The following is a 25,745-nucleotide window of genomic DNA, read 5'->3' as shown; positions in this document are numbered from 1 at the left end:
AAGCGCGCATTGGCGAAACAGGTTTCGCGCGGCTCGATCTTTTCACCTTGATGGCCATTATCAAAGCTCTTTTATTGTGAGTTGTGCTGAATTTGTGTCCCATTGTGCGCTTTCCGCGCTGCATAATTGGCGAATGGTGCTCGCTGATTGTGATTGACTGCGAATAACAAAACGCGTGTTGATGTTGCAGATTTCGACTGGAGCCCGCGACGAGAAAGAGAGAGAAATTGAATTCCGACGACACGACCAGATGCGGGCTTTCATCTCCATTGATCGCGCCGGGAACAGCCACAAGGCCGCGTGCGATTAACATCCAAAAATGCAGCCCGCGATCATTCCGGTAAGTGAATGCGCGATCTTTTTTTCCTTCTCGTCCTCCCACATGAAGGCCCCACTAAGGAAGAGAGTAAACACAAAACACGTGAGAGCCGAAACTGCGCACACTGGTTCTCTAGGAATGCCAAAAGAGGCATTAAAAATTAAGGTTGAGAATGGATGTGGCCATAAATGCTAGGAATTTTTTGTTAGAGAAGGAGTTGAATTTCATTTGCGAAATCAATTCAATTTTTTAAAGTTAAATAAATGTTTGACACATAATTAATATTTGATTCCGTTTTTCCGTCAGTCGAATTTATTGCTCTTTCTTTTTAAGTTGAAAACATTCTCATGAATTTTCTTTGTTTTGTTGGGTTCTATTGAAGAAATTATTACATCATATTCTTAACTCCTTTTTCATAAAAGATTGGAAAATATGTTGATAATTATCAAAAAATTGTGTGCAGATATTTGTATAAAGAGCTGCGATTAAAAGTATTTTAGGTCTATCATGATTCAACTGAATCCAATTTACAATAATTGGAAAAAAGGCAGGAATAATTTTCAAATGATTTAGCTGCGCACAACCATTTTTATTAAATTTTTGTAGTAAAATTTGTTAGGAGAAATATTTTAAAAATTTCAAATTATTGCAAAGTATAAAATTTCAAATGCATTTCGAGGCCAAACAAGGAACAAATTATAATATCATAATTTCCGATATTTTTTGCAAAACACAAAATAATTCAAAATTAATTATTTTGTGCTTATTTGACAAATGACAATTTCAAACCACATTTTTCTCGCAGCATTGCTAATCTTTAGTAATAATCAAATTGCTACCATTTATAATTTGAGCTATTTTGTAATTAAATTGTGTTTCATATTGACATTCCTTTGTAGACCTTAAAATGAAAAATTTCTTCAATCCTGAAATTGATTTGAGATTTGAAAGGCAGTCGGCATATAATTATGTAGTCAAAGAGAACGAAATTTCTGTGCTAATGAAAAAGGCTTTTTACAAATAACAAGGTGAATTCCTTATTGCACATCTACACAATTACAATATAATAATTGATTATGTTGGAAATATTATATTAAATAATAAGGTAATATGCTAATGTAATTTTTTTATAATGATAATATTTAAAATAATGTAAAATTGATAAAAATAATTTTTTTATGTTAAAAAAATTAATAAATAAATTTTATTAAAAATATAAAATTCAAATTTTCATGTTTTAAAAGTTTTGTAAATTATTTAATTATTCTAAAAAAAAAAAATTATATTTTATAATGCCTTTCTAACATTGCAGCATATTGTGCTTTTTATTTATTGAAATGATTAAAATGATGGAACGGACAAACCGAGTGATTGCTCGCATCAAATGAATACGTCCAACTTGTTATTTGGGTATGTGCAGTGCCGAGAAAGGATCGAGAAGACCGTGTTTACCGCGCCGGCTGGTTATCTTGATAGCGTTGAATGTGTACACACGCCTCTTTATCATCATTAGCGCCAACAGATTTCTTAACTTTGTTGGACGAAAAAGTAAACGAAGGAGAATTATTTAATTTGTGTGCCTTATGAAGAAAAACTAGGGAAGAGTGACAGATTTAAATTCTTTCTATATTTCGAAGAAAGCATTAAATTGATAGCAAGATGAACCATTTCAAATTCGTTTCAATTAGCTTGAAAAAATAATTTTGATAGGGAATCGTTAGAAATTAATCACACTTTCATCAAAATTAGAGTGGCACACGTTCAACACCTACCATGTCAGTTTATAAATTTTATCTAAAATTTCTCTTGTATTAGAAAAAAAAAAAAATAACTACTATACAACAAAATTATAAAAAAAAAAGTGCACAACTCTCAATTAACAACTTTAAAAGCATTGTAACTTTTCTTCATTTTATTGTTTAATTACAGCTGTCGTAACAAGAATCATAAATTTTGCGAGCGAAAAAAATACTCTCTTGTCAATTTTTTTTTTCTCACAGGAGTGCCAAAATTGAGATTTCCCAGCCGAATTAAAACAGTTGACATCATCTAGTCAGTTTAAACATAATTACGACCAAAATTGCTTGCGTTTTTCGTAATCCAAACTGCGCCCATGGTGGCTTATACTAGGAAAAAAATCATTCTTCACGCGTCATTATGCGACTTAATTGCCGAACTTTTGCATTTGAATTCGCAATCCGTCGTATACGTATAAACCACACGATAATGACCTCAGTAATTGAATATGATTAGGCGGCACACCAGCAGAGAGACGTCTCGTTATTATTGTTATTATTATTATGTGTGTGCGTTGGTTGGCCGCGGTCGTTACGTTCTCATCACGATGATTATGAATTAATTTGATGGCTCTCGCGTGTGTGTGTGTGTATTGTAGTAGCCTTGGGAAGGAGGTTAAAGGGAATTACTATGCATTATTATGTTCCATTGAATCGGAGGATGCTTCTTATTCTTCGACTTTTTTTGCACTCCCAGGAGCGGTGGATCAAAAAGAAGTGCAATTTCCATTGCAGGATATGCGTTTGAATAATGTTCAATTTCCTTTGGGAAATAATTTTTATTTGTTACTGAATGGCCAATTTGTTTTAATCGTGAGATGAATTATATTTTTTTTTCAACTGACAGCTCTCCGAAATAAAGTGCTGATGAAAAATGACTCTATTTTTGCGCGCATATCTGTATTAAATTTGCATTTAAAACGACCTTGGCGCGCCACTCTGGTCGTGAAATTTTAGCAGGTGGTGTTTCTTGCTCTCTGTGTGTGCATATTGCGCTGTACGTGCGGAGATTTGGCAAATAACCTGGAGCTATTTGAACATTTTGAGTTCTTTAATATCTATTAAATAATGCCTTCGGAATATCTGCCTATCATTCCGACAGTGAAATTCAACACATTTTTCAGATCTGTTACAATATTGCAGCACTGCCGCTGCAATATTACAATATCATAGAATTAGAAAGAAAGATTAAAATATTTCCAGGCGGCTACATGACAATTTTGACGATCTGACTTGTTTAAATTCATCATCCATAAACATAAAACTCTTGAAATTAAAAATATCATTTATAATTTAGAGTCTATTCTGCATAACATATTCAAACTTGTAGGATTTTGGTTTATAATCAAAAAAATTTGCCCATTCATACAAGCCGCTTAATTTTATGCCCTATGTTGCAATATCAGACAATGTTAATTGATTTTAGTAGTAAAATGAATTTAATTAAATAAAACAAGTCTACAGAGGCGAATGAGGTCTTTTTGATCTCACAAGTTTTAGCAAAACTCTTGCCAGTGGTGGTGCTGTTTTTACAACTTTTTTTTTATTATTATTTCTTTTTTTTAACAATTGAATTAAAAAAAAAAATATGATGTAACAATTTGAGCACATATGACAGTAATAATTTGTTTAAAGAATATAAAATCCCCGCTCTACTAGTTTCGATTGCGGGTTACAACCCTAATTCATGAGCTGTTGAGCTGACATTCAAACAATTTTTATCTAAATTTTGAAAAAAATAGCCTGCAAATTAATTTTTTATATCAAAAAAGAAGAATAAATAAAAAATAAATAAATTCAATTTATAAAAATGTTAACGCAAAATACAATAATTTTCTTCTCAATTTTCTAGTACAGAATATTGGAATTTGTTAAGAATAATATTTTCCAAGCAAATTAAAAAAAAAACTAACAAAAATTGAGAAGTGTCGGAAAAGTTCTTACCTCTTTTTCGTCGGGAGACGAAATGATACTAATTTTGGGGATTTAAAATTGGAATGGTTTGATTCATTGTTTAGAGCAAGGAGGGGTGAAATTTTTACTTCCAGACACTTCCAGAAACAATAAAATCTTCACCGAAGAAGCCGGATTTTATTTCATCAATAAATTTACAAATAAATTTTCTCGCAATAAAGTATTGTTACTTGTAAATCCTTCACAACACATCCGTCGGTCCATCGGTTCGTTCGTCGCCTGCAAATGAGTGACAGAAAAGCCGCGTCGGACGTGCTCGTTTTTTGCGCTCACGATTGAGCATCGCTTTGTTGCGGTTTCATTATTTCACAAAAGGAAAGTTCAAATCAAGAACGAGCTGCCGAGGTACCACAAAGTTGCAGCTCGCAGAGAAATCCTTTTGTCTGCCGCGCGCGGAGAGGCGGCGAGATCGCGCGTTTCCTGGATTTGCAGCTGCATTGCGGAATAAAATTCTATCATTCTTTCTGCGGAGAAACAACGAGTCTTCATTCGACTTTTTTCCCGTCGCGCGACTCTCCATTCATGGGGAGTGGACGCGCAAACCAGTTTTTGTTTTCAATTGTGCTGCACTACTAGCTGCGTTGAGAGGGCAATCACTCGCACATCAGATCAATACTATAAATTTACTGCCTTTGTTTTATTTTTATCTGGTTTTATTCGGCTGCAAAATGTCATATAGACACTGTCGTCATACTGTTAGAGGTCAATTTGTTCGCCGAGTATGGCTTTTGTGTGAGAGTGAATGGAGCTTTGGTTTGGAGAACGTAGTTAACAATGTTGACCAAAGATGGAAGCAGCCACTACTCCCGGGAAGAATGAGACCAAGAAGTTCTTGAATAAGACTTCCTTACTTACAAAGTTATCAAATTGGAAAATGAAATTATTGTAATTTCATTTTGATTCTAAAGAAGCTTAAAACTTAATAAAAATACAGCAATTATGGGTCTTTGAATTTTTTCCCCTCACTGTTTGCAAATTTTTTAATATTTTCTATGCACGGTTCTTGGAGAGTAGGACTGGTGCTATATTGTTGAATTTGACAATAAATCAACTTTTATTTGAACAGAAATTTATATAATTCATTCTATAAATTTAATTGAGTTTTGAAGTTGAAAATTTGAATTGGAATTTAAGAATTCTACATGAGTATTTATTATTGTATTAGGTAATAAAGAATAATTTATTAAATCTGACTATACGGAAAATTAAGATTATTTAGATAATATCAAAAGTGTTAACTTATCACTTATCATAATGCATAAATTTTTATTAAATTGAAATTTCGTTTCAAATCTAATTTTATTTTGGAACGTTGAACTATCTATCTGTATCTTAATTGTAAAAAATATAATAGTTTTATAATTATTAAATTAAATAAAAACATATTTAAAAAACATTTTTTTTAAAAAACATTAAAATATAAAGTAAATTAAATTGAAAGTATAAACTTATTCTAATTGATTTTGTTAGCAAATAAAGTGGCCAAAACTTCTTTTGTCACGTTTTTCTCTCAATAAAAATTCTTACCACCCATAATTGCAGATAGAGCTCAAAAATTTTTATTATTTCTTTTTAAGGTGATCATCAGGGTGTTTGGCGAGGGTGGCGCTGCCACGGACGTGCCCGTGACCCCTGAAACCACATGCCGTGACCTGGTCGAGTGCACCAGAGACCCTGGAGATGAAGACTGCTGCATGGTCGAGCTGTGGCGCGATTGTGGTGAGTTCCGTCAATTTAATATAATTTTATAAATATTAAAAGAAAAAAGATTTAGTGAGTTTGTAAATTTGTTTGTCCATCGCACTGGGTACTAATATAAGTTCACAAATTGTGACCTTTAAAATGACAAAGCCAATTTTGAAGGTGATTTTTTTTAATTCTTCTTACATCCCTTTTTGAGAAATCAACAAAAAAATCGTGACCTCTGCATAGAATTTAAAATTTTATTTAATAGCAACTTTCCAGCAATTAGCATTAATGAACGGCAAAACAAGATCTTTCTCTAGTGACATGTACACGATTACAATTTATTACAAGTAGTAGCAACTTCAAGGTGACAAGATCAATATTTCAACGGTGTGTTTCTCTATCTGTGCGAGAGAGCGACAGATCGCTTTAATGGTGCGCACGTTCGATACACACACACGGTCAAAAGTCGTCTCGTTGCCGTCGCGTCATTAATTTGCGCCTGCCACAAGGGTCACTCTGCAAGCTAGGGTGACTTTTACACGGTCGGCGCACCTGTGCTTGAGTAATTATGCACGAGTTGTCATTGCAATGTGTCCGACCGCTGTCACAAATAGTTTAAACTCCTTCGCCTCTCCGTCCTCCCCAGGGGGTTAACTACGCAGCTCGCCACCACTTTTCCAACATGCGGAATATTCTATATAATTATAACTGTGATCCAACTTTGCAAGAGTTTCTCGAGACAAAACTGAGAGCAAACTAATTTTCAAATTAATTATGTTTCTTGGCTCTTCTATGAGTTGATCGCATTCGGGAGATTAATTAAATTTGATAATATAACAAATCAATCACGCTGAGATCTCACTCACAGTAAGATCGCGTGCACGAAAAATTGAAAAAAAAAAATTTGTTTTCTTGGGTTCATTGTTTGTCCCATTACTCAGGTCAAGAAAAATTTATCCCGAATAAATTGGAAAAAAATTTATCTAAAAATATTAATCCTGGTATAGTGGGATAAAATTAATCCCTACGAAAACTGGAAATACTATAGGAGGATAATGGTGCCAATGATCTCTTTAAAGAGTAATAAATTTAAGTTTAACACTTGGCTTGCCAGCTTTGGTCAATTAAAAGAAAAGAGTGGAAAAGAGAATGTCAATTATTGTTAATTATATATGAGTATCAAATATCATTCAGCACATGAAAAAATTGAAGACATACTAGCAAAATAAGTAAACGCTCAAATATTGCTTATAAATAATGATGGTATTAATGAAATAAAAAAAATAAGTAAACAAATATGTTAATGGTACATAATTGGATTAATTGTATTCGATACAATTAAAATATAAACTAATTTTATAAAAACGTTTTGTAAATTCTACTTTCACCGTTTTGGTACCAAAAGATCATTTAAGTAATTAGAAATTTTTGTTACGTGTTAGTAATTCTTACAAAATAATTCTATTTAAAAATTTGCAGAGAAATAATTGAAAAATCAAGATATACTTACACAATTTAATAACATTTGTTCCTTCCACTTTCTCCTAAATTACAATGAATCGTGAAAATTAATAATATTCAAATTACTTCAGTTCTTTGAAAAGCAGTGAGCTGTTGCTTTATTTGCAACCAGCGAGCAATTGCGAATTCCTAGCAAACCATGTTTTTGAAACAAGATCGAATAAATAAGCACTTGATACACTACGGGCGAAACCTAAAACTGCTACATACCAAGTGGGAATATAATATTGTGACATTTCACAAAACCGCATCGGTTGCGAATTTCTCGTGCGAATATTCCAGAACCGCTAGTTCAGAGCTAACTGCGCTCTCCCGCAACTGGTTAATTACTATAAAAAATAATTCATTTTAAAGTGTATTTCGAGCTGACAATAAAACCATAAATGGCGTTAATACCGAGATGGAGAGATTTCGAGCCGCCTAAAGGGCAGGTTTTCACGCTCTGCTAGGCAAAATAGGCTGCGTAAGCGGTAGAGGCGAGTTCGGCCGCAGGTGTGGTTTGCCCACATGCAATTTGATGACCGGGGCATGTCCAGAGAGACATGTGGAGAACCCTTTGTGGGATTAGCCCAAGGGTTCTCGTTGCACGTAGTCTCACTCTCAGCTGCTCGCGGCTGTTTTCCTCTGCCGTCAACAGCGCGCCGAAGGATGTGGATTGAATCGCATTTCAACGGAGTAGTTTGATTCTAATTATAATAATTTTACATTATAATAATTTTTTACAATAGTTGTAATGAATTTTTGTAAATGCAGTTATGAAAGTACCTGCTAGCAAAACAACCAAAAAAGGAAATGTGATTTTAAGATCGAAAATAAAATTTCAATACTATTTTATAATTACATTTTCTTTTTTTATTTGAGTTTATAAATATATTTTTTCGCATCATATAGATACTTTCTTAGTCAATTTCAAATGTATTTATGTCTATGTTTCCAAGAAATTTTTTCTTTTCAATTGGATCTAATAAATAAAAATATAGAATTGAAAAACTAAGTGGTTGGTAGGATCTTCGTATAACATTGACTCCCATTTTTATTTATTGGTAATTTCCAGAAAATGAAATAAATGCCGCTCTATATTACATCAAAAGTAAAAAATTATAAAATTTTCCATAATATGTTCCTACCATTAACAAATTAAATTAATTTATATCGACTTTTCAGGCTGATTTAATAGACAATCATTCTTTTTGTAGTTTATTTTTCAATTTTGGTTTTCAATTTCAGGACACTGAAGTTGCAAAATCCCACTTTCATGGCAAATATTACATTGCATAAGTATATTCTTAATTTGTTATACAGCATTGAAAGTATGATAATTTTTCTCTGCTCGTGCGGAGTCTTAAAAACTAATTATCTCCTCGGCGCAGTCTTGCATTAGGAGAGACAAAAGATCAGACACACAAATTTGTTTCAGAGCCATTGTTTGCGCGGCCCCGCATCCCTAACTAGTTCTTCCTCTTCCGACTGTATAAATAATAAATGCTTGTTGTCAGTTTGTGCGCATTATTCGTTCGAGATATAATTATTGCTGCGCGCGAACTGCTCAAACAACGCGGAAGGAGCAATTGAAGAGGAAGGAAGAGAATATAAAGTTGCAAAGTTTGGCTTGCGTCGTCGAAAGTTTGCTCTCTGTGAAAACGCGCGCGCCAGCAAAGACTGCAGAAGACAAGACTCGGCTCTCGTGTCCTCTGGGATAATTTGTTTGTTTCGTAACTGTTGCGACCGCAAAAAAACTTTTAAATGGCGTCATCCGCAGCTCTCCAGAAAAGCTTTTAAAGAGCAGTATTTGGACGAAACCAGATGGGCTGAGCTTAAGCAAAATTTTATTTGACTTAATATAGAAACTTTATGAAAAGAAGTTTTGGTCTTAACCGAAATTGCATGTTTTTAATGGATATATTACAGGGTCATTTCAGATTGTTTCCTTTAGGTAATAGAAAGTGCATTTTGATGAAGAAGATATTCAAATTTTTCATTCAAATTTTTTGAAAACAATTTATATAAAAAAAGGAATTGGTGGACAAAATGGCACCACCTCTAGCAAGAATTATGCTAATACTTCCGAGATCAAAAAGACCCCATCCGCAGTAGTGAGCCTCGTTTAACTAAGTTTTTGTTCACAAAAAATTTTTCCAAACAGCATCATTTTTATTAAAATACATTACTCCTTTTTTCCAAAAATTGTCGAATATCGAATCTTTTCTTGTTTGATCGCGTTTTGAAATTTTAGCAGTGAAAAAAGTGCTGCAAATCTCTATTAAATTGAAAATAACCGAATATTTAACGCAATATAGGCTAAGAAAATTTGACTTTAATCAATTTAAAAGCAGCGAGGAAAGGAATCTGATCTGAAATTATAGATGTGATATTTGAAAATTGATATAATTATTTCAATCCAAAATGAAAATTTTTCTTCTGACTGTTTCAAAAGCGTGACCAGCTAATTTATATCAGTACTTGCCACTTTCTACAACTGGTGATTTGTATCTCTTTAGAAAAATAGAAATAGACAACATGTCATATCATTTTATGAACTAAAATAGTGGACCATTTAAGCTTTTTAATTTGACATTTTTTTACTGCTGTGCCCATCATCAAGTAAAAGGTGCATGCAGATTTTATAGGAATGATATATTATTTAATATTAAATTTGCTTTTCGCGATGAAAATTTTTAAAATGACGTACCTTAAACTGATTCGTCGGTTAGCTGTTTAAGTTTCAAATTTCAGAGGCAATAGTGATTTTTATATAATATCTATATTTTCCATTTATATTGTTTTTTAGAATTAAAATCTTTGCATTTTTAAAATATTTTTAAAGACTCACTTAACGTAAAAAGTAGTAAAATTACAGTAATTTTATTATTTAAAAAAAAAAATATATTCATTGTAAAACTGTAGAAAAGATAAAAATTGTTTGGTAAAAACTTAAATAATAATGTTTAATAATATTCAATATATTATAAATTATTAAATTGAACTAATTATTGCAATTGGTTTGACAAAGAATTAATTAATTTTTTTATGTTGCTAGCAAGAGTCGATATTTATAACTTGGCGTGCTGTTTTTTTCCCCCGCGAGCCGCAGGCAGCCAGGTCGGCGGCGCTGATGCAGTCTCTGTTATTCACTCTCGCGTGACATAATGGTGGGATCGATTCGTCCTACATATGTATAAATGTGTACACGAGCGCCGGTTTCTCTCCGACTTAAGTAATGCGCCCAAATAACACGGCAACACACAACACGGGGTGGTAGGGGTGCATTTTATTAATATTAAAACCGCGCGCCACGCGTCCACTCCCCCTCATTCAGAGTCGATTTTGCAGCCCGCTCGAAATAATCGGGTGTTCGCCGCCGGTGGGAAATCACTGCTCCAACAATATGATCCTAAGTGAGTAAAAATCAAATTTATAAAACACATCCTGAACACTGCAAAAACTTTTTCTATGGAATTTTGTATTTCCCATGAATATTTTGAATGAATAAATTTATTTGATAAAAGTTCCAATAATATTTTGAGAAATGAAATTAATTTTGGAAATTCTTATTTAAAAAAGTTTGTTTTGGTTCAGTAATTGAGTTTAAGACCGTGATTAATCAAAACTCAAAACAATCTTACACTGTCTCAATTAAAATATTTAACAAAATTAGACGATAATTAAAGCAGAAATAAATTTTCATCGAAATCACTCTATCTGATTTTTAGCTGATGAGACACTTTAACAATAAATTCAACAACAATAACCAACGCACTTGAAGCACTTTTGCATGTTGCTTGTTTCTCTTATTTTATTTTTCCATTTCATTCTGCTTGCCGAGAGGAGTTTATTATTGTTGAAGCCATTAATGGAAAGGCGGGTTGGGCGGCGCTGCTGAAAACGACAGCGATTGTTTAAAAAAAATAACGCGTCCCTGCAGTGAGTGGCGGCGGCGGCAGTGACGCGGCGGGCGGCAATTACTCTTGCCAAAATTGATGGAAGTAATGGCACGGCTCTCAAATTTAACAGTCGACGTGCGATTTGTACTTCTGAGTGCGTAAAGCAAAGTGTGTTTCTTCAAAACTCTCTCAGTAAAATACAAAACAGCTCAACGGGCCAATCAAGTTTTTCTCTTTCTCAACAACCATTGTTGAGAGGAAATTTAATTTTCCATCCGCTGACAAGACCTGAGCGAAAAACTTTTCACACTGAAAAAAAAGTTCTATCAAACCTAATAAACGATAAAAAATTTTTAAATTCCCTTTTTGCAATCATATGAAATTTGAAATGCTTTGAATAAAATTCTATGAAAAAACAAGATTTTACATTTTTTTATTAAAATAATATCACTAGATATGGTAGATTTTATTTTTAGAGTCGTTCTATTGATTATTTTATGTAGCAATGCTATTTTTTTAAAATTTATATTCAACCCGTAATTCACTTATTAGACTAATTATAAACTATATTCTTAATATAACATCTTTTTTATATTTTATATGCAAAGAGAAGAGTCAGTAGTATTGCTCAAGAGGGTCACGCTGGAGTATCGATTAAGGCAAACATTATATTATGTACGGCGGGGTGCACGGATTGCATCGGGAACGGTCGAATGAAGTGGCAAACGGTCTCCATTTAGGGCTATTATCATCATCAGATCTGCCAAGTCGATCTCTTTCGCAGTCCTGCTGAATCCGTACAGCCTTTTATCGGCAAGCCGAGCATTTCGAGCTGACTGAGCAGTATAATGGGCGTTTTATGCTCGCCGTGGCTCAGCTGAATAATGCATATAGGCAGAGAGTAAAATGACGGAAGGGAAAGGTGTGCCAGTTTCGGGGGATGTATTGATCACGCACAAATGCCAAAATCTGGCTTAAATTAGTAGCAGAAGATAAAAAAATGAGTCAGGACTAACAAATCACATTTCCAATTCAATGAAGAGAAAGAATTTTCAGCTAATTGTTTTAAATATAGATTAAATCATGACAATAGAGAGAATGTGCATTTTAAATTTTAAAATGCTGCAATTGAAAATCAGTCATATTAGAATCAACATTAATTTGTATTTTCCCACACAGAAAATTAGTTTACGTCAAAGATTTATTTATGGTGATTTGAATTTAAAATCGGCTTTTCCTCGATGGGTTTTTGTGAGTTGTTTATTGTTTCAGAAAAACAATGAATCAACCCTCGATCGTGAAATTCTACCACAAAAAAAAAGATTTATTTTATTTTTCAGGTATATTAGAGGTTTACATGAGATTTAATATAGAGTTCTTGACAATTTTTGGGCATTTTAAGGACTTTTTTTGCAAATTTGTTCTTGGAAATATTTAATTTATTTCAGTATTCTTTGAGAAAATTAATTACAAATTGCGTTAGTAACTTCAAGCATATATTTTTTCTTTGTACAATAGAATAATAATAAATGACTTCACCCAATAGACTTTAATTGTAGTTTATTTAAGTTAAATTTAAGCCAAAGAGACATTTTTCACCAATCTCAAAAAATATCTGCTATTTTATATTGGTATATAAAATATATTGCTAACTTATTATTATTCTATTTAATCATTTAAAAAAGTAAACTGAAGTTTACTTTGAACTTATTTTTTACTTTATAGTGATCAGACGGTGTCGCGTTAAAATATTGCACCGAAAGTTATACTTCCAAAGAACTAACTTGTTTATGCAAAGTTTTCAGCAGTCATGACTCCTTTGACAAATCACCTGAAAAATCGAAACAAAAAGTCGATAAAGCGGCGAAAACAAGGCTAGGGAAGCAAACTCTTTTTCCGAGTCACGCTGGATATAAAAATACATAATATCAGACATATTTTTATATTCGCTTTTTACCAGCCTCCCTTTCAAGTGCAAATGCCGTCGTCGTCAGCGAAATATTTCGCATCAATAATTCCGCCCAAAGTCGCTTCGGATATTCCTCAAAGGGGCCGGATATACACCCTGCTGAGAGACACATTCTCGGTATATTTTTCTGCTCTTACGTGTGTAAAAAAACATCCGGCTCATTTATTGGCACGTTTGTTTACCTGTCAGGTTGTAATGACGAAAGTAAATGTTGCAGAGCGAACGCTGCGTGAGGATGACAGACCCCTGGAGATTTTGCAGGAATGGGGTTGCCACAGGGACGAAGTCAAGTTCGTCCTCCGCTACACCGTCGCCGCACCTGCCCAGCAGAGCAAGGCCCCGAGGAAAGTCACCGTGCGCAGCAGAAAACGAGGTGAGTTTGCTGCAATTGACATTTTCCGCCCGAAGAAAAAGATCAAAGCGTAGAGCGTGCAAATATTTGCTTCATTTTGATTTCAACGAAAATCTAAATGAAAGGCAGGGATCGTCTTCTTAAACGCAAAAATAGGTTTATTATTATTCATTCTTTTATCGAACATCATCCGAGTACATAATGAATGGGTGCAGTTTTAAACTATCAAAAAATTTATGAATCTCTATTGAAAAGCAGTAACCATTCCATATTAGAAGCCGCTTAGGAATATTAATTCGCGTTCCTTGCATTGAAAATAAAGGCGATTCATTTCAGTATGTTCATCATATTTTTTTTCATCCGCAAGATTCATGCATATTTTCACATCACATATATGAATTTAAAGAGATTGGTTCAATACAAAATTAAAAATAAATGAAATATTTATCACCAGGAAGCTATTTGAAGATTACATAGTTGTGCAATCTGGAAAGTAGATGGTAAGATTAATTAAATAATCCTTTAGTTAAAATTAAAAGTTTTGGAAATATTCTCAATTAAATCATGAGATTGTTATTTATTTTGTCCACATAAATATTTTATTACAATGAAATGAAAAATTTACATAACATAATATTTAATAGAACACAAATTTAAAAGAAAAAACCATTTTATTAGTAAAAAATCTTATTTTACACTTTAATATATTTTTTGCTTTTTTCATATTAAAATTAAAAACAAATTTAATTAACTTATTTAATAAACATTTTGTTCAATATTTTGCATAAAATTTTGTTAAAGCTTTAAAAGTACTATTAGAAAAAATTTATTTTGATAAAATATAGCACTAAAATAAATATTTACAAAAACATACAAAAGTCCATGAAGTTTAATGAATGTATTTCCTCCAAAGAGAATTACGTAAACTACGACAGTTCTGCAATCCTCTTCACTAAATGCTACACATGTATAATTATGATAAAGTTTTAATTGGAACATACAATCTTTATTTCGTAATAAAGGTTTTTTAATTTCAATGATAAAAATAATCTGGAAAAAATAATGAATAAAGAAATGCTATAAATAAAGAATTTTATAACGGCAGAATAACCCACTTTCACCAGGTTTAATAAGAGCTGGATTTTTCGAACGATTTTGAATTTTGCCGAAGTTTCTGTCATCCCTGATTCTCTTTCCGCCTCATTTGAATGAAATCAGCCGACACTTTTTCGATCATGCGTTGATATGTCAGCAGCCCCTGTGAATATAACACGAGGTGGAAAGCTCTTGTTTTCCATCGCAATTTCCAGACGTGCATCGGAAAGCTCTGCGATTGACGCGGTGCCAGGCGGTGATTCCCGTGTCTATGCCAAGTTCTTTTTTATACATATTAGCATTATATTTTCGCAACATGAGACATATTCTGAATATATTTTTTCCAGCAGATGGAAAATAACTGGTCGGTCCGGCAAACACGAAAGTGAATGGAAAAAAAGAGCACGATTTCGCGGCGCACGAACCAGTGGTCTCGATGATACGACCGCCGTAATAACACCGATGTATAATGGCAGTTCCATCGTTCTGCTCCTCCTAATGTCCGTTCGCAGAGAAAGGCCCAATGACCACCCTGCCTACACGTCTGTCTGTTTCCCTCAATAATCGCAGACGGCGTTTCCAAGTCATTAGAGCGAGATCAATGCCGACTCTCTGTGTTGCTGCGTTTGACTCGCCAGGCGCGTGATGCGGTCCATTTTGCAAGCGTGATGCAAATCATGTTGTGTAGATGATGTTCATTTAGTTTCACGGAGATGGAAATAACATTTCAATGAGTGCACAATATAAAAATTAGTCATTGGAAGTGCTTTATCTAAAATTTCAAACACATCCTGATGAATTTAAAAAAATTATAATATTAATAATAATAAATAACTTTCTATTTTATGACAATTTTTCGCAACATTATTTTAGCAGCACGGCATGATTTTTAGTAGATATTCATGTTTTTAGTCTAAAATTGCATTTAAAAATTAGTGTTTATTAGTCCAAAATTTCATCAGGGACTTTCAGTTTTGTTTTTTAATTTCAAATAAATGAGTTAAATGACTTTGGATTTAAAAATAAATACCTATATAATGTTCAAAACACAATTATTTACTATTTGAGAAAATTGGGTCCCCCTTCTTTGAAAAAAGCTCTTTTTCACAAATCTTATATAACACTTGCTTCTATCAAAAGGTTGATAAGTTCAATGTTCAATTCATAAAAAGTTTTTAAATTTCATTTATTAATTTACTTTTTCTTGAATTAAAATACAAATTGCAAGTAATCTGAAAATTGAACCAATTAAATAATTATAAGACGTCATAAATCAATTCCAGGACCAAAATTGGAAAACAAAAACCAGCTCTGGTTATGATTTTTCCTAATTTTTCTAGACAATCTTGAGTTTGCTCTTTTCATATTTATTTGAATTCGTTTTTTTTTTTTAAATACTAACTTGGGCAATACAATTTAAACACTTTAATCTGTTAAATTGATTTTTTGTATAAATTTTTTTTTTTTTTTCAATTTAACCACTTCGTATGCTCTTCTTTGTTATAATTCCTCCACTAAACCTAAATTTTACTATTTTTTTTTTAATCAAATAGTGAAACGCTTATGAGTACTAATGGCTCCTTCATATGCCCCTGATGCTTTCATTCATCAAACAATCACTGCGTCTGGGCTGATATGAAATATTTCACTTCGTCGCTTCCTCACGCACTTGTAGCCCACAATTACGTTAATGAAATTTCATAGCCGAAAAGCTTTCACCAGAACAAACAAATTGTGTTTGCCCAGCGTGGAATGAAATGAATGCACTCTCCACTTCCCATCTCTCGCTGCCACATTCATCTTCCATGTAGCTTCTGTAGAAGACATTTCTGGTTCCCTGACGAACAAAGCACTTGAGCGCAAATGCGACAGAAATCAAATTATTCCAACTTCCTCGGCCGCTCGCATCAAATCAGATTTTCGATTCAATTAATTGTCAAAACCGGAACGACCGCTGATTAATTGCATTTATTATTTGTGCCGGATTTCTGTTCGTATTCAATTTAGTTTGCGGAACGATTTCCGGTTGGCGCAAACGCTGGCAATTTCCCTCCAGATTGAATTTCGTAGTCAGTCACAAAAGTGTCTTTCTCTCTCGTCGGAGAGAGAGAAGAAGGAGGGACGAGAGAGAGATGCCGTCACAGACGCCTGTTTTCCCCTTAATTTCCATGCAAATTTCTTACAAGCGCGCTTGCAGCTGAAATTGCCGTGTTCGTCGACACAGGCTTGAGAGACGCGTATAAGTACGTTTATCTCCTACACGGTTTCGCACGTTGGAGATGCTTGCAAATCGAGCGTACGTCACTCAGAAACTGAGGAAGACGGTGACGTGCGGATCTTTCCTTACCCTTATCTCAACAACCGAGCGCTAGAGGATCGTAATGTTGCCCTAAAACAGTTTCATTTGTCAATATCTTTAATAAAAATGCATTGCAAAATTTAAACTTTTCCTAATGTAAAGTGAAAGAATTAAAAAAAATAATACCTTTTAAACAGATACTTTTTTTTGCATAAAAAAGGTAAAAGACTAATTAATTTTTATTTTTTAGGCATATATATTTTTGCTCTTAAGTTTTTTTTCTGTTTTCATGGGAAAGTCTGAATTATTGTTTGGCCCAAGGTATTTGAATCAGAACGTCCTAACTCTGAGATCCATGAATTGAAGGAATAGATCATTAAAAAACCAATATTATACATTTCAGTAAATACTCTTATGATTTTATAAATTTTTATAAATATCATATTGCAAAAAAAGCTTTTGGAAATGTCTTTTCTTTTCTGCGCAAAGCCAAAAACCACCAAATAGATTTTTAATAAAGGTTATAAGAGCTACGTTTTTATTACACAATAAATATTTATGGTTTGAGATCCAGCAAAAAAAAAAGACATTTCATTTTAAATACTCATGAAAAACCAAATTGTAATCATATTCTGACATTCTGGCTTTTTGCCACGACAAAGACATAAATTTGCCAAAGGGTCAAAGGAGAATCTTCCATCCGATATCTCATTTGATGGAACGTGGCATTCTCGTTCTGTGGCCGATTGCGAGGCGAGGGCGTCATTTGAAATCTTTCTGGCACCACTTCGGCCGACCATAAATGTCAAAAAGCGTCAGTTTCTGCACGCCCACGGCCTTTGTCTCTTGGCATCGCACCGCCAACCGGGCACGTCGCACTTCGCTGACCAACTGAGTGACTTGGCTCTCGACCGCCACACATTTCCGGACGTGTGAAATTCGGTGAAAGGATGAGATGCTTCATCTCCAAATATTTGATAACGCAGACACAAAATTAATTTAAGAAATATTATATCTGATAATCAGTGCATCGTTAATTTTTATTTATTATATATATTTTTGATTAAAATTGAACCAAATTATTTTTCATTTTATTTTACTTATTTCAACTTTTTCTTACTATAATTGATTTTTATTGGGTCTTTTTTAGCTAAATTTTACCGTGCCTGTTAAATCAGTCAGTTAATATTTATTCTGTAAAAAGACTCTCATTTCACATTACTATTTGTTTTTCAGTTTTAATATAAAATTTAATATCTCCTAATCAACTGCTTAACTCTTTATCACAAAAAGAAATACTTTATTCTTCATTGCACACTCGAGTCTTTTCGCAAAAACAAACTTCTTTCAAGAATAATAATAAAAGTGCAAAAGTTGATTCATCTCCTCCTCAGATCGCGAACTTTGTGCGCCGGCAGGATAGCGGGTAGGCAACCTGTTTCACAAAGGAGACACAACAGTTGCCTACGCGGCGTGCTGTCGGCACCAGAAATCAAGCCACTCTTTAAACTTTGGTGCAGAGGAAAAGAGTGGCTCCATGAATCATCATAATGCGCGGCTGAGGAAGAGAAAGAAAGAAAGAGCAATGGAAGACTTTCCTCCGGGGAAATGTCATACAATCACAGCGGAGGAATAAATCCCGTGGCAGAAAAAGACTCCCTTTTCGCTGTGTGGTGGGTACATCGACTTCAGACTTCATCTCGTGGCGGAATTCAGTCGAGGGCCGTAAAAACTTTTGCGAATTTGAGATTTAAGCGGCGGAAGAAGAAGAAGAAGAAGCTCTGCCACTTTTGAACTCAGAAAAAGTGTCTTACGGGAGTTTCTACTAAAAAAATTCTACGCACAAAAATTGAATAATTAAATTCCATCGTAAATTTTTCTTCTTTATTTAAAATCATCAATGGAAAGGAGAAAAAATTAATTTGTAGGTCGAATGGAATCTCATTAGAAGTTACAAGCAAATACATGAAAAAATGAATGTTTGTTTGAATTGAAAGTCTGAAAATGAAGAAAATTTTAAATCAGTTTCGATTACTTTGTTTATTTTAATAAAATTGTTGCACCTATATTTTTTTTTCAATATTTGAGGGAAAAATTGCAATGCAGATTTTTTTGAAAAAACGGCCTCACCAACTGCAAGCAAGAAAAAATATTTAACCGCAAGTCGTATTTTTATCCACTCGATTTAATTAATTTTGTTAAAATTAAATTCAACATGTTTTGTAAGGATTATATTTATTTTTTATAATTGAAACTCATTCTTATTTTTTGCACACTTCATTCTTGTTCATCCGCTTGTTTTATAAATTCAACCCACCTTGAAGAAAAAAGCTCTTCTTCTTCTTCACCCTTCACGGAGACAAGTATTAATCAGTTAATTAATCTCCTTCTGACACCCGTGCTCAAATACCTGGGCAAACCTCGCTGGGGTAAATGATTACCCAGCTGAAGAGTGGTGACACGGATATTATTTTTCTCACCCTGCGGATACACAAGTGCGTGCGCTCAAAAGAATAATTTGGGATTATTTTAAGTCAAGCGAGCACTCCTGCCGCCGAGAAAGAGAGTAAAGAGCCCTTCCGACAGCGCCACTTGAGCGAGTGAGTCTCTCTCTCTTCCCTCTCATTATTCATCTCTTTGGTGCTCTCACAGCCTGCCCCCGTCGTCAACACCCACCACTTTTTATTATTCCGTCTGGGCCTCTCTCTCTCTCGCGCGCACATAAGCCAGCGAAATAATGAGCACCATATTCACATATATGTACACTCTCTCGTCAACCCCTTTTCTCCCTTCTCATTTCTGCAACTCGCTCCACTGACATGCATTCCTCGCGTGTATGACACACTCTCTCTCGCTCTGCCTACCCTTGTTATTTTTCCGGCCTAATCTAAGCTCGCGCGCGCGCTCATTTACAATCCAAATAATACACGCGCCCCTGCACCCTTTCCCTTTCCAGCGCAAATATTCATCATGCCTGGTGTGTCGTGGATATATGAAGCGCGTGGCGCACAAATTCGTGTAAAAGGTTTGCCCCCAACGAGATTTCAAATTTAGAAAACATGGTGGTCTTATCTCCAAAATTTCCAGTAGATATTTTGACGTTTTTACATAAATATTACAATACGTTATTTCTTATTTTATTATTTCATAAATTTGTTTAAAATTAATGATTACATTTATATTTTCAATATTTTATTTTTAAATTTAAATTGCTTTTAGAGCATTTTAATTGATAGTTTGGATTAATAAAGTAATTTATATATAATTAATATTAAATGGTATATCTGATAGATATTTAAATGCCACTTGAAAATGATATTTAAAAATCACTTTGTAGGTCTGCTTTCATTGTAAGATATCTTTAATTAATAATTGACGATAGTGGGTGTAGAGTTTGGTTGATATCTGCAAGCAATTTTACATGTTGATTTTGTTTAATCATTTTAAGGAGAAATGACATTTTGTTTCCATAATGTTTGCATTATTTTTTAACTCCCTAAAATTACATCTTAATTATGGTAATCATCAATGAGTAATAAATTTTTTAGTCCTACGAAGCTCTTAATTTAATTTAATTTAATTTATTCGTTCATTCCAATTCTAAATGGAACACAGGTTAAATACTCACTAATACTCGCAATGTAATAAATAATTTTAAACTTTTTATGTTTTAAATTGAAAAAAAAAAAATTTGTACCGCAGATGGAATTTTATAAAATAATCATTATTTCCCAGCAAATGTAATCGCAATCCATCCCAGATGAAAGCAGAAATCAAACGTAAGCGAAATTTATAATTATCCAGCACTTTGATTTGGATGCGGTGAGAGTGTTTATTTTGGCAAACAAATCTGCGGACTGGCAAAACAGGGGTACAAGTCAGCATGTTAATAACTTTGACTAAACATGCAAGCTGCGCGAAAACGCGGCCGCGCTGCTGTGGGGCTCATTATGAGAGTCTGCGGCCTTTTGAATTAATTTGTTTGCTGATGAGGAAGTTGCACGCTAGAAATCACCCAGCAGGCGCTCCGTCGTTCGCTCGATCGACGCTTATTTGTCTCTCTTTCATATCACAAATTTCTCCAGCATTTGAAATTATTTTGTATACAATTAAACTGTAAAGCAAATGACAGAGTTAATTATATCTTGAGAAATGAAGCAATCAGTGTCATTATTTAACATAATATACAAAATAGTTTGATTGTTGACTATGACTCTAATTTTTAAATTGATAACAAAATATTTTAATTTTAATTCTATCCATTAATTTCATGGGAACTAATTTATATAAACTGTTTTATTGTTTGATGATAAAATAATTAACAAAAAAATTAAAACCATTCAAAATAATCATTTTTTTTAATATACCAGAAATTTTTAGGTTGATGAAATCGTTTTTATTTTTATAATTTTTTATTTCTTCATGGGTGAAGAATACACAAAATATCAAACTAAAGATAAGGCTTTTTGAAAAACAAAAACACTTTTCTCAACAACTAAAAGTCCGGTTCTTCCTTTTTCAATATTTAATATTATTTTATTTTATTTTCTGGAAATTTTTAATTATCCCCCACTCTAAATCTCTCTTAATTAAAGAACTTTGTCACAATGCACTTGATGATCGTAAATTACGTCCTCACAAAGAGAGACCCAGAATTCCCCAAAGGGTTGCCTTATGCGTTTCGTCCCTAACTCCTCTTATGTGCAACCAAACACTTGAGCCGTTCAATTCGCAGTCCTGCACCGGTGGCTGAAAGCGTTCGCCGAGGGAAGCCCCGGAGAGTGCTTTGCTACCGGTGCTAAATGCAAAATATTGCCCGGCCTAAAAGCTGCAGAGCAAAGAAGAAATTCTGGCGGGTCCGCGTTGGTGTAGCCATGCTGAGCTGGTGCCTGCGATAAGACGCGACACCGACAATATTACACCCTTCCTACTCATCCAACGAGGGAGAGACGCTCGCTCCACCAAGTAATATCAAAAGCACGGCCAAATCCCACGTGCATTTGCTAAAGAGCCCCTCCGCCCACGCTATATGCAGCCGGGCGTGCTAAGTACCTAAAGGTGCCTTTTCCGAGAGAGAAATTTCTCACTCGGCACACAGTTTGCAGCAATTGATATGCGCGCAGAGACCGAAAACACAAACACCATACCACGAGCGGAATTAATTAGCCGGGCCACAATTCTGCTTGATTAAAGGCTGCCGCTTTGATCGCATGAATTTATTATACGCTGCTGGAAAATTGGCATTGGCTTAAATTGGAAAATATAGATTAACAAGTGGGTTTTGTGCAGAAATTTCCACCCGGTTTGGCAACATGAGCGAGAGCATTTTGCGATTTTCTGCTGACTGGATCCTACTGAAAACTAATTACCAGTTTTAATTGAGTTATTTGTCACAACTCATTATTATTGTTTACATCAGGAAGGTTTTACAGCTGAAATGGAAATAACTTTTTAATTATCACTTCCAATTAAAAGTATAATCAAATTCACTTAATGGAAGATCTTCTATGCTAGTAATTTTCGATAATTTACATTTTTTGATCTTAGTATTCACCAAAACAACACGCTACAAATATTGAAATATCAACCACATCAGCAATACAGTGACAAACAGACAAAAATTTATTTATTTATTAATAAATATTTCTTTTTATGAAATATATACAAGTAAACATATTCTTCATAAAGGTAATTTTGTAATTTATTAAAAAAAAATTAAAAACATTATTAATAAAATTATTTTATTTTATAAAACCAATCAATAATGTTTTTCATAAAGTAACTAACATAAATTTTAACTTAAAGAATTTGTAATTAAAATTATTGTAGAAACATTAAAAAGAATAATAATAATTACATTATTTTAATTTATGAAACTTATCTTCTATTTGCTTAAAGCATAAACAGGTTTAAAAACTGCAATTTGATGTCTATTTTTGAAAATTTTTATTTTGGTTTTGTAGGTTCTTATATCTTAATGAAAAATATCTTCAGGCTTGGCTGAGAGCACAAACTAAACTACCAGCATTCTCCACTGCTTCTATATCTCGTCTTAAATTCCCAATAGTCACTACAAAATCCAATAAAGCCCATCCCGCACAGCCAACTTTGTTATTTATTGGAGTTTGCCAAAACAAAAATGTGGTTATCTTCACTTTGAAAGGTAATGCCGGCGCACTTCTCGCATTAACTTTTGCCACGTTGTATCTCTTATATCGTATCTCTGTGTTTCTTACTCTCGCAGTCACGGTTCGTCGGCGTCTTTCCAAATTAAATTCTACGCTGGCTCTTTTTGTTCTTCTTGCGTCTGAAAATGAGATGAAAGAAAAGCAGCAGCGTGTAACAAGAGCGGTCAAAAACTTCTGAGACTTTCCCCGAGCAAACGACCTTTTTCAGCTAAATTACCGCACGACACTCCTTAAGGGCAGCACGAAACCTTTTTGATGTTCATTAAGTTTAATTGACAAAATTGTAATTTAAAAAGTGTTTCTTTGTGAATTCATTATTCTGCTCTTAATGTAGTTACTATCAACATAATTTTGGGATGAGCAGGGTGTTTGGTTAAAGGAAACAAAAATAATTTAAAGAAATTTTCCCAAACTAAAAAAGGTTTATTTCCTATTTTCAGTGAAAATTAAAAATATTAGGAAAAACATAGCAGAAATTTATCTAATTAAGTAGTAACACATCAATTAATATCTTTATACTTATTTGCTGCAATGTTATAAGTAATTAATATTTATTAAGGCCCAATTTATAAACGTTTTGTCTTGCAAGTTTATGCTTGAATTCAAATTTAATGCACAAAATTTTCAATTATTGTAATCATAGTATGGATAAAAATAATTACTATTCTCTTGTTTTCACATGACTTTAATTTCTATGATTTTAAGGAATTATTTTGTCGCATAATTTCCATATTTTTAATTTTTTTTTTGTAGTTATAACTTTTGAATGAATTTTGTTCATAAATATCACAAATGATGCTCATTGCTTTTTGTGTGGGAAATTAATGAAACATCTGACGCACATCGTCCGACTCAGCTGAAGCCACCAAGTGCTGCATCTTGTTATTTCACTGCCGGTGGGAAAAAAAAAGAAAAGAAACGCTTCCCCAGAATTACCATTATTTCGAGTCAGGGACGAGCACTTTGTTTTGTTTATGTTCTCTCGCTGTGGTTGTCGTGGCGAGCACGACGAGAGCGCACTGTGCGGTAATTGTAATGTCACTTTCAAGGGAACCAAAGCTTGAACCAGGCCGTGTAATAATGACACTCGCGAGAAGCGCGCAGTGCTTTATTACATCGCTTTTGTTCTGGCCCAAATTACTGCCGCCTGATGAATTTTAAAGACAAAACAAGACGATTCACCTTGAACAAAAAAAAATGGAAATTAAGAGAATTCCTTGAATCGTAAAATTTTATTTTCCTCTTTCGATTTCCTTTTAACATCCTTTCATGACATGAATTTTACAGCGAAAAATATGAAATATCGTTATTAATTTCATTAAAAATAATGTTCCAGTATATTAAATGCATTAATAATAAATTATAATATGTATATATGCAAAACATCTGAAAGAAATTACTAAGCACGTACATTTGTAAAATCGAAGAATTCAATAAAGAAATTTAAGAATACAGCAAAGCTTAAACCTGAAGGTCCAAAAATATATAACATTGGATAATTTCCCAAACCCCCCAAAACTCATTGCCATATTTTCCTCGTTTTTTTGGCATCTTTCAGCAGCTTTCTAAACAACAGTCAATATTGAGTGAACTGCCTAATTAAGAAAATGCTAGTGAATAAAAGATGATTTTTTTTTCTTTTTAATTGAACATGACTTAATATTCGAAAGACCTTTTATTATTATTATAAACGTATTTTAAAATTAATTCATATTTAAAGAAAATAATTGTATTAGTTGAGTTAAGCATTGCAATTAAATTTATTATCACACATCATCAATTTACAAATTTTTTTAGGAGCATAAGAGTAAAAGTAAAACCTTTTAAATTTGGTAAGATCTCCCAAATAAAATGTACCGTTAAGATAAGAAATATTTCCCTTTTTATAATATCACTCCATTTAATTTTGAGTGATAAAAAGCAGGTCGTTTAAAGGAATATATACTGCTTCCTGCCAAGTGCCATTAATTGTATGACTATACGTGGTGCCTGAGCGTATTACAGAAAAGCCGTCGAGAAAACGTTTTAGTAAAATGCGTCTCTCGTAAAGATAATGCCCTCGCCGTGTATAATATTATTCTCTGTAAAGCGAGAGAGCAGCTTCTTCTTCTTCTTCCTGAAAGCAGGAATTCACCTCTTGAACCGAAAGTTAAATATCCCAACATATATTTCCGTGGCATTTCATTTCTCTCCTTCTTCGGCGGCGCTCTTTTTTTCTTTCCATACAAAACGAAACTCTTCTCCATAAAAAATTATAGCGCAGTTGCACCGAAATCTCTCTCGCTTGACTTTTAAGGATGAGTAAAAAGTGGAATGCCTTTTTCTGAATAGAGATGCTTTGCTCGTCGCCCTCGTGGCCTATTCACAGACGTCGTATTTTAGGCGATTTGGTAAAATATGGACATTATGCTCATCTTTAACAACAAACGCATTGAGGCCATTGAGTGTGACTGAGCTGCAGACCAACACAATAACCAGGGGAATTAACATAAAATTTTCTGTACAAAAATAGAGGTCAGTTTTTATCACTTTTAAAACTTAAAAAACTTTTAGTAAAACTATTGATTTGCTCATTTATCTAAAAAATTCTTACATTTTATAAGATCTACGTTAAAAAAATAAAAATCAAAGGAATAATAATAACGAAAAAACTGACTTTAAA

At 33.4% G+C, this 25,745-nt stretch overlaps 1 protein-coding gene across 3 annotated transcripts in view; it reads left to right on the top strand.

Moving 5' to 3' along the window:
- Positions 1-25,745, top strand: part of LOC132199591 (apoptosis-stimulating of p53 protein 2) — a 139,598-nt gene that overhangs the window by 10,294 nt on the left and 103,559 nt on the right. For 2 of the 3 annotated variants that reach the window (XM_059624426.1, XM_059624425.1), the window contains exons 2-4: positions 191-340; positions 5,667-5,808; positions 13,367-13,522. In XM_059624426.1, the coding sequence (XP_059480409.1) occupies positions 320-340; positions 5,667-5,808; positions 13,367-13,522 (319 nt within the window). In that variant the 5' untranslated portion in view covers positions 191-319. Of the gene's footprint in view, positions 1-190; positions 341-5,666; positions 5,809-10,669; positions 10,695-13,366; positions 13,523-25,745 lie in introns of those variants that run through there. The other variant, XM_059624429.1, reaches the window with a different exon arrangement.

This window comes from Neocloeon triangulifer, unplaced genomic scaffold (genome assembly GCF_031216515.1).
Source record: "Neocloeon triangulifer isolate White Clay Creek 2 clone unplaced genomic scaffold, ASM3121651v1 ptg000014l, whole genome shotgun sequence".
NCBI classification, from domain to species: domain Eukaryota; kingdom Metazoa; phylum Arthropoda; class Insecta; order Ephemeroptera; family Baetidae; genus Neocloeon; species Neocloeon triangulifer.
Note: the sequence above shows the minus strand (reverse complement) of the source record. Positions and strands in the feature narration are given on the sequence as shown.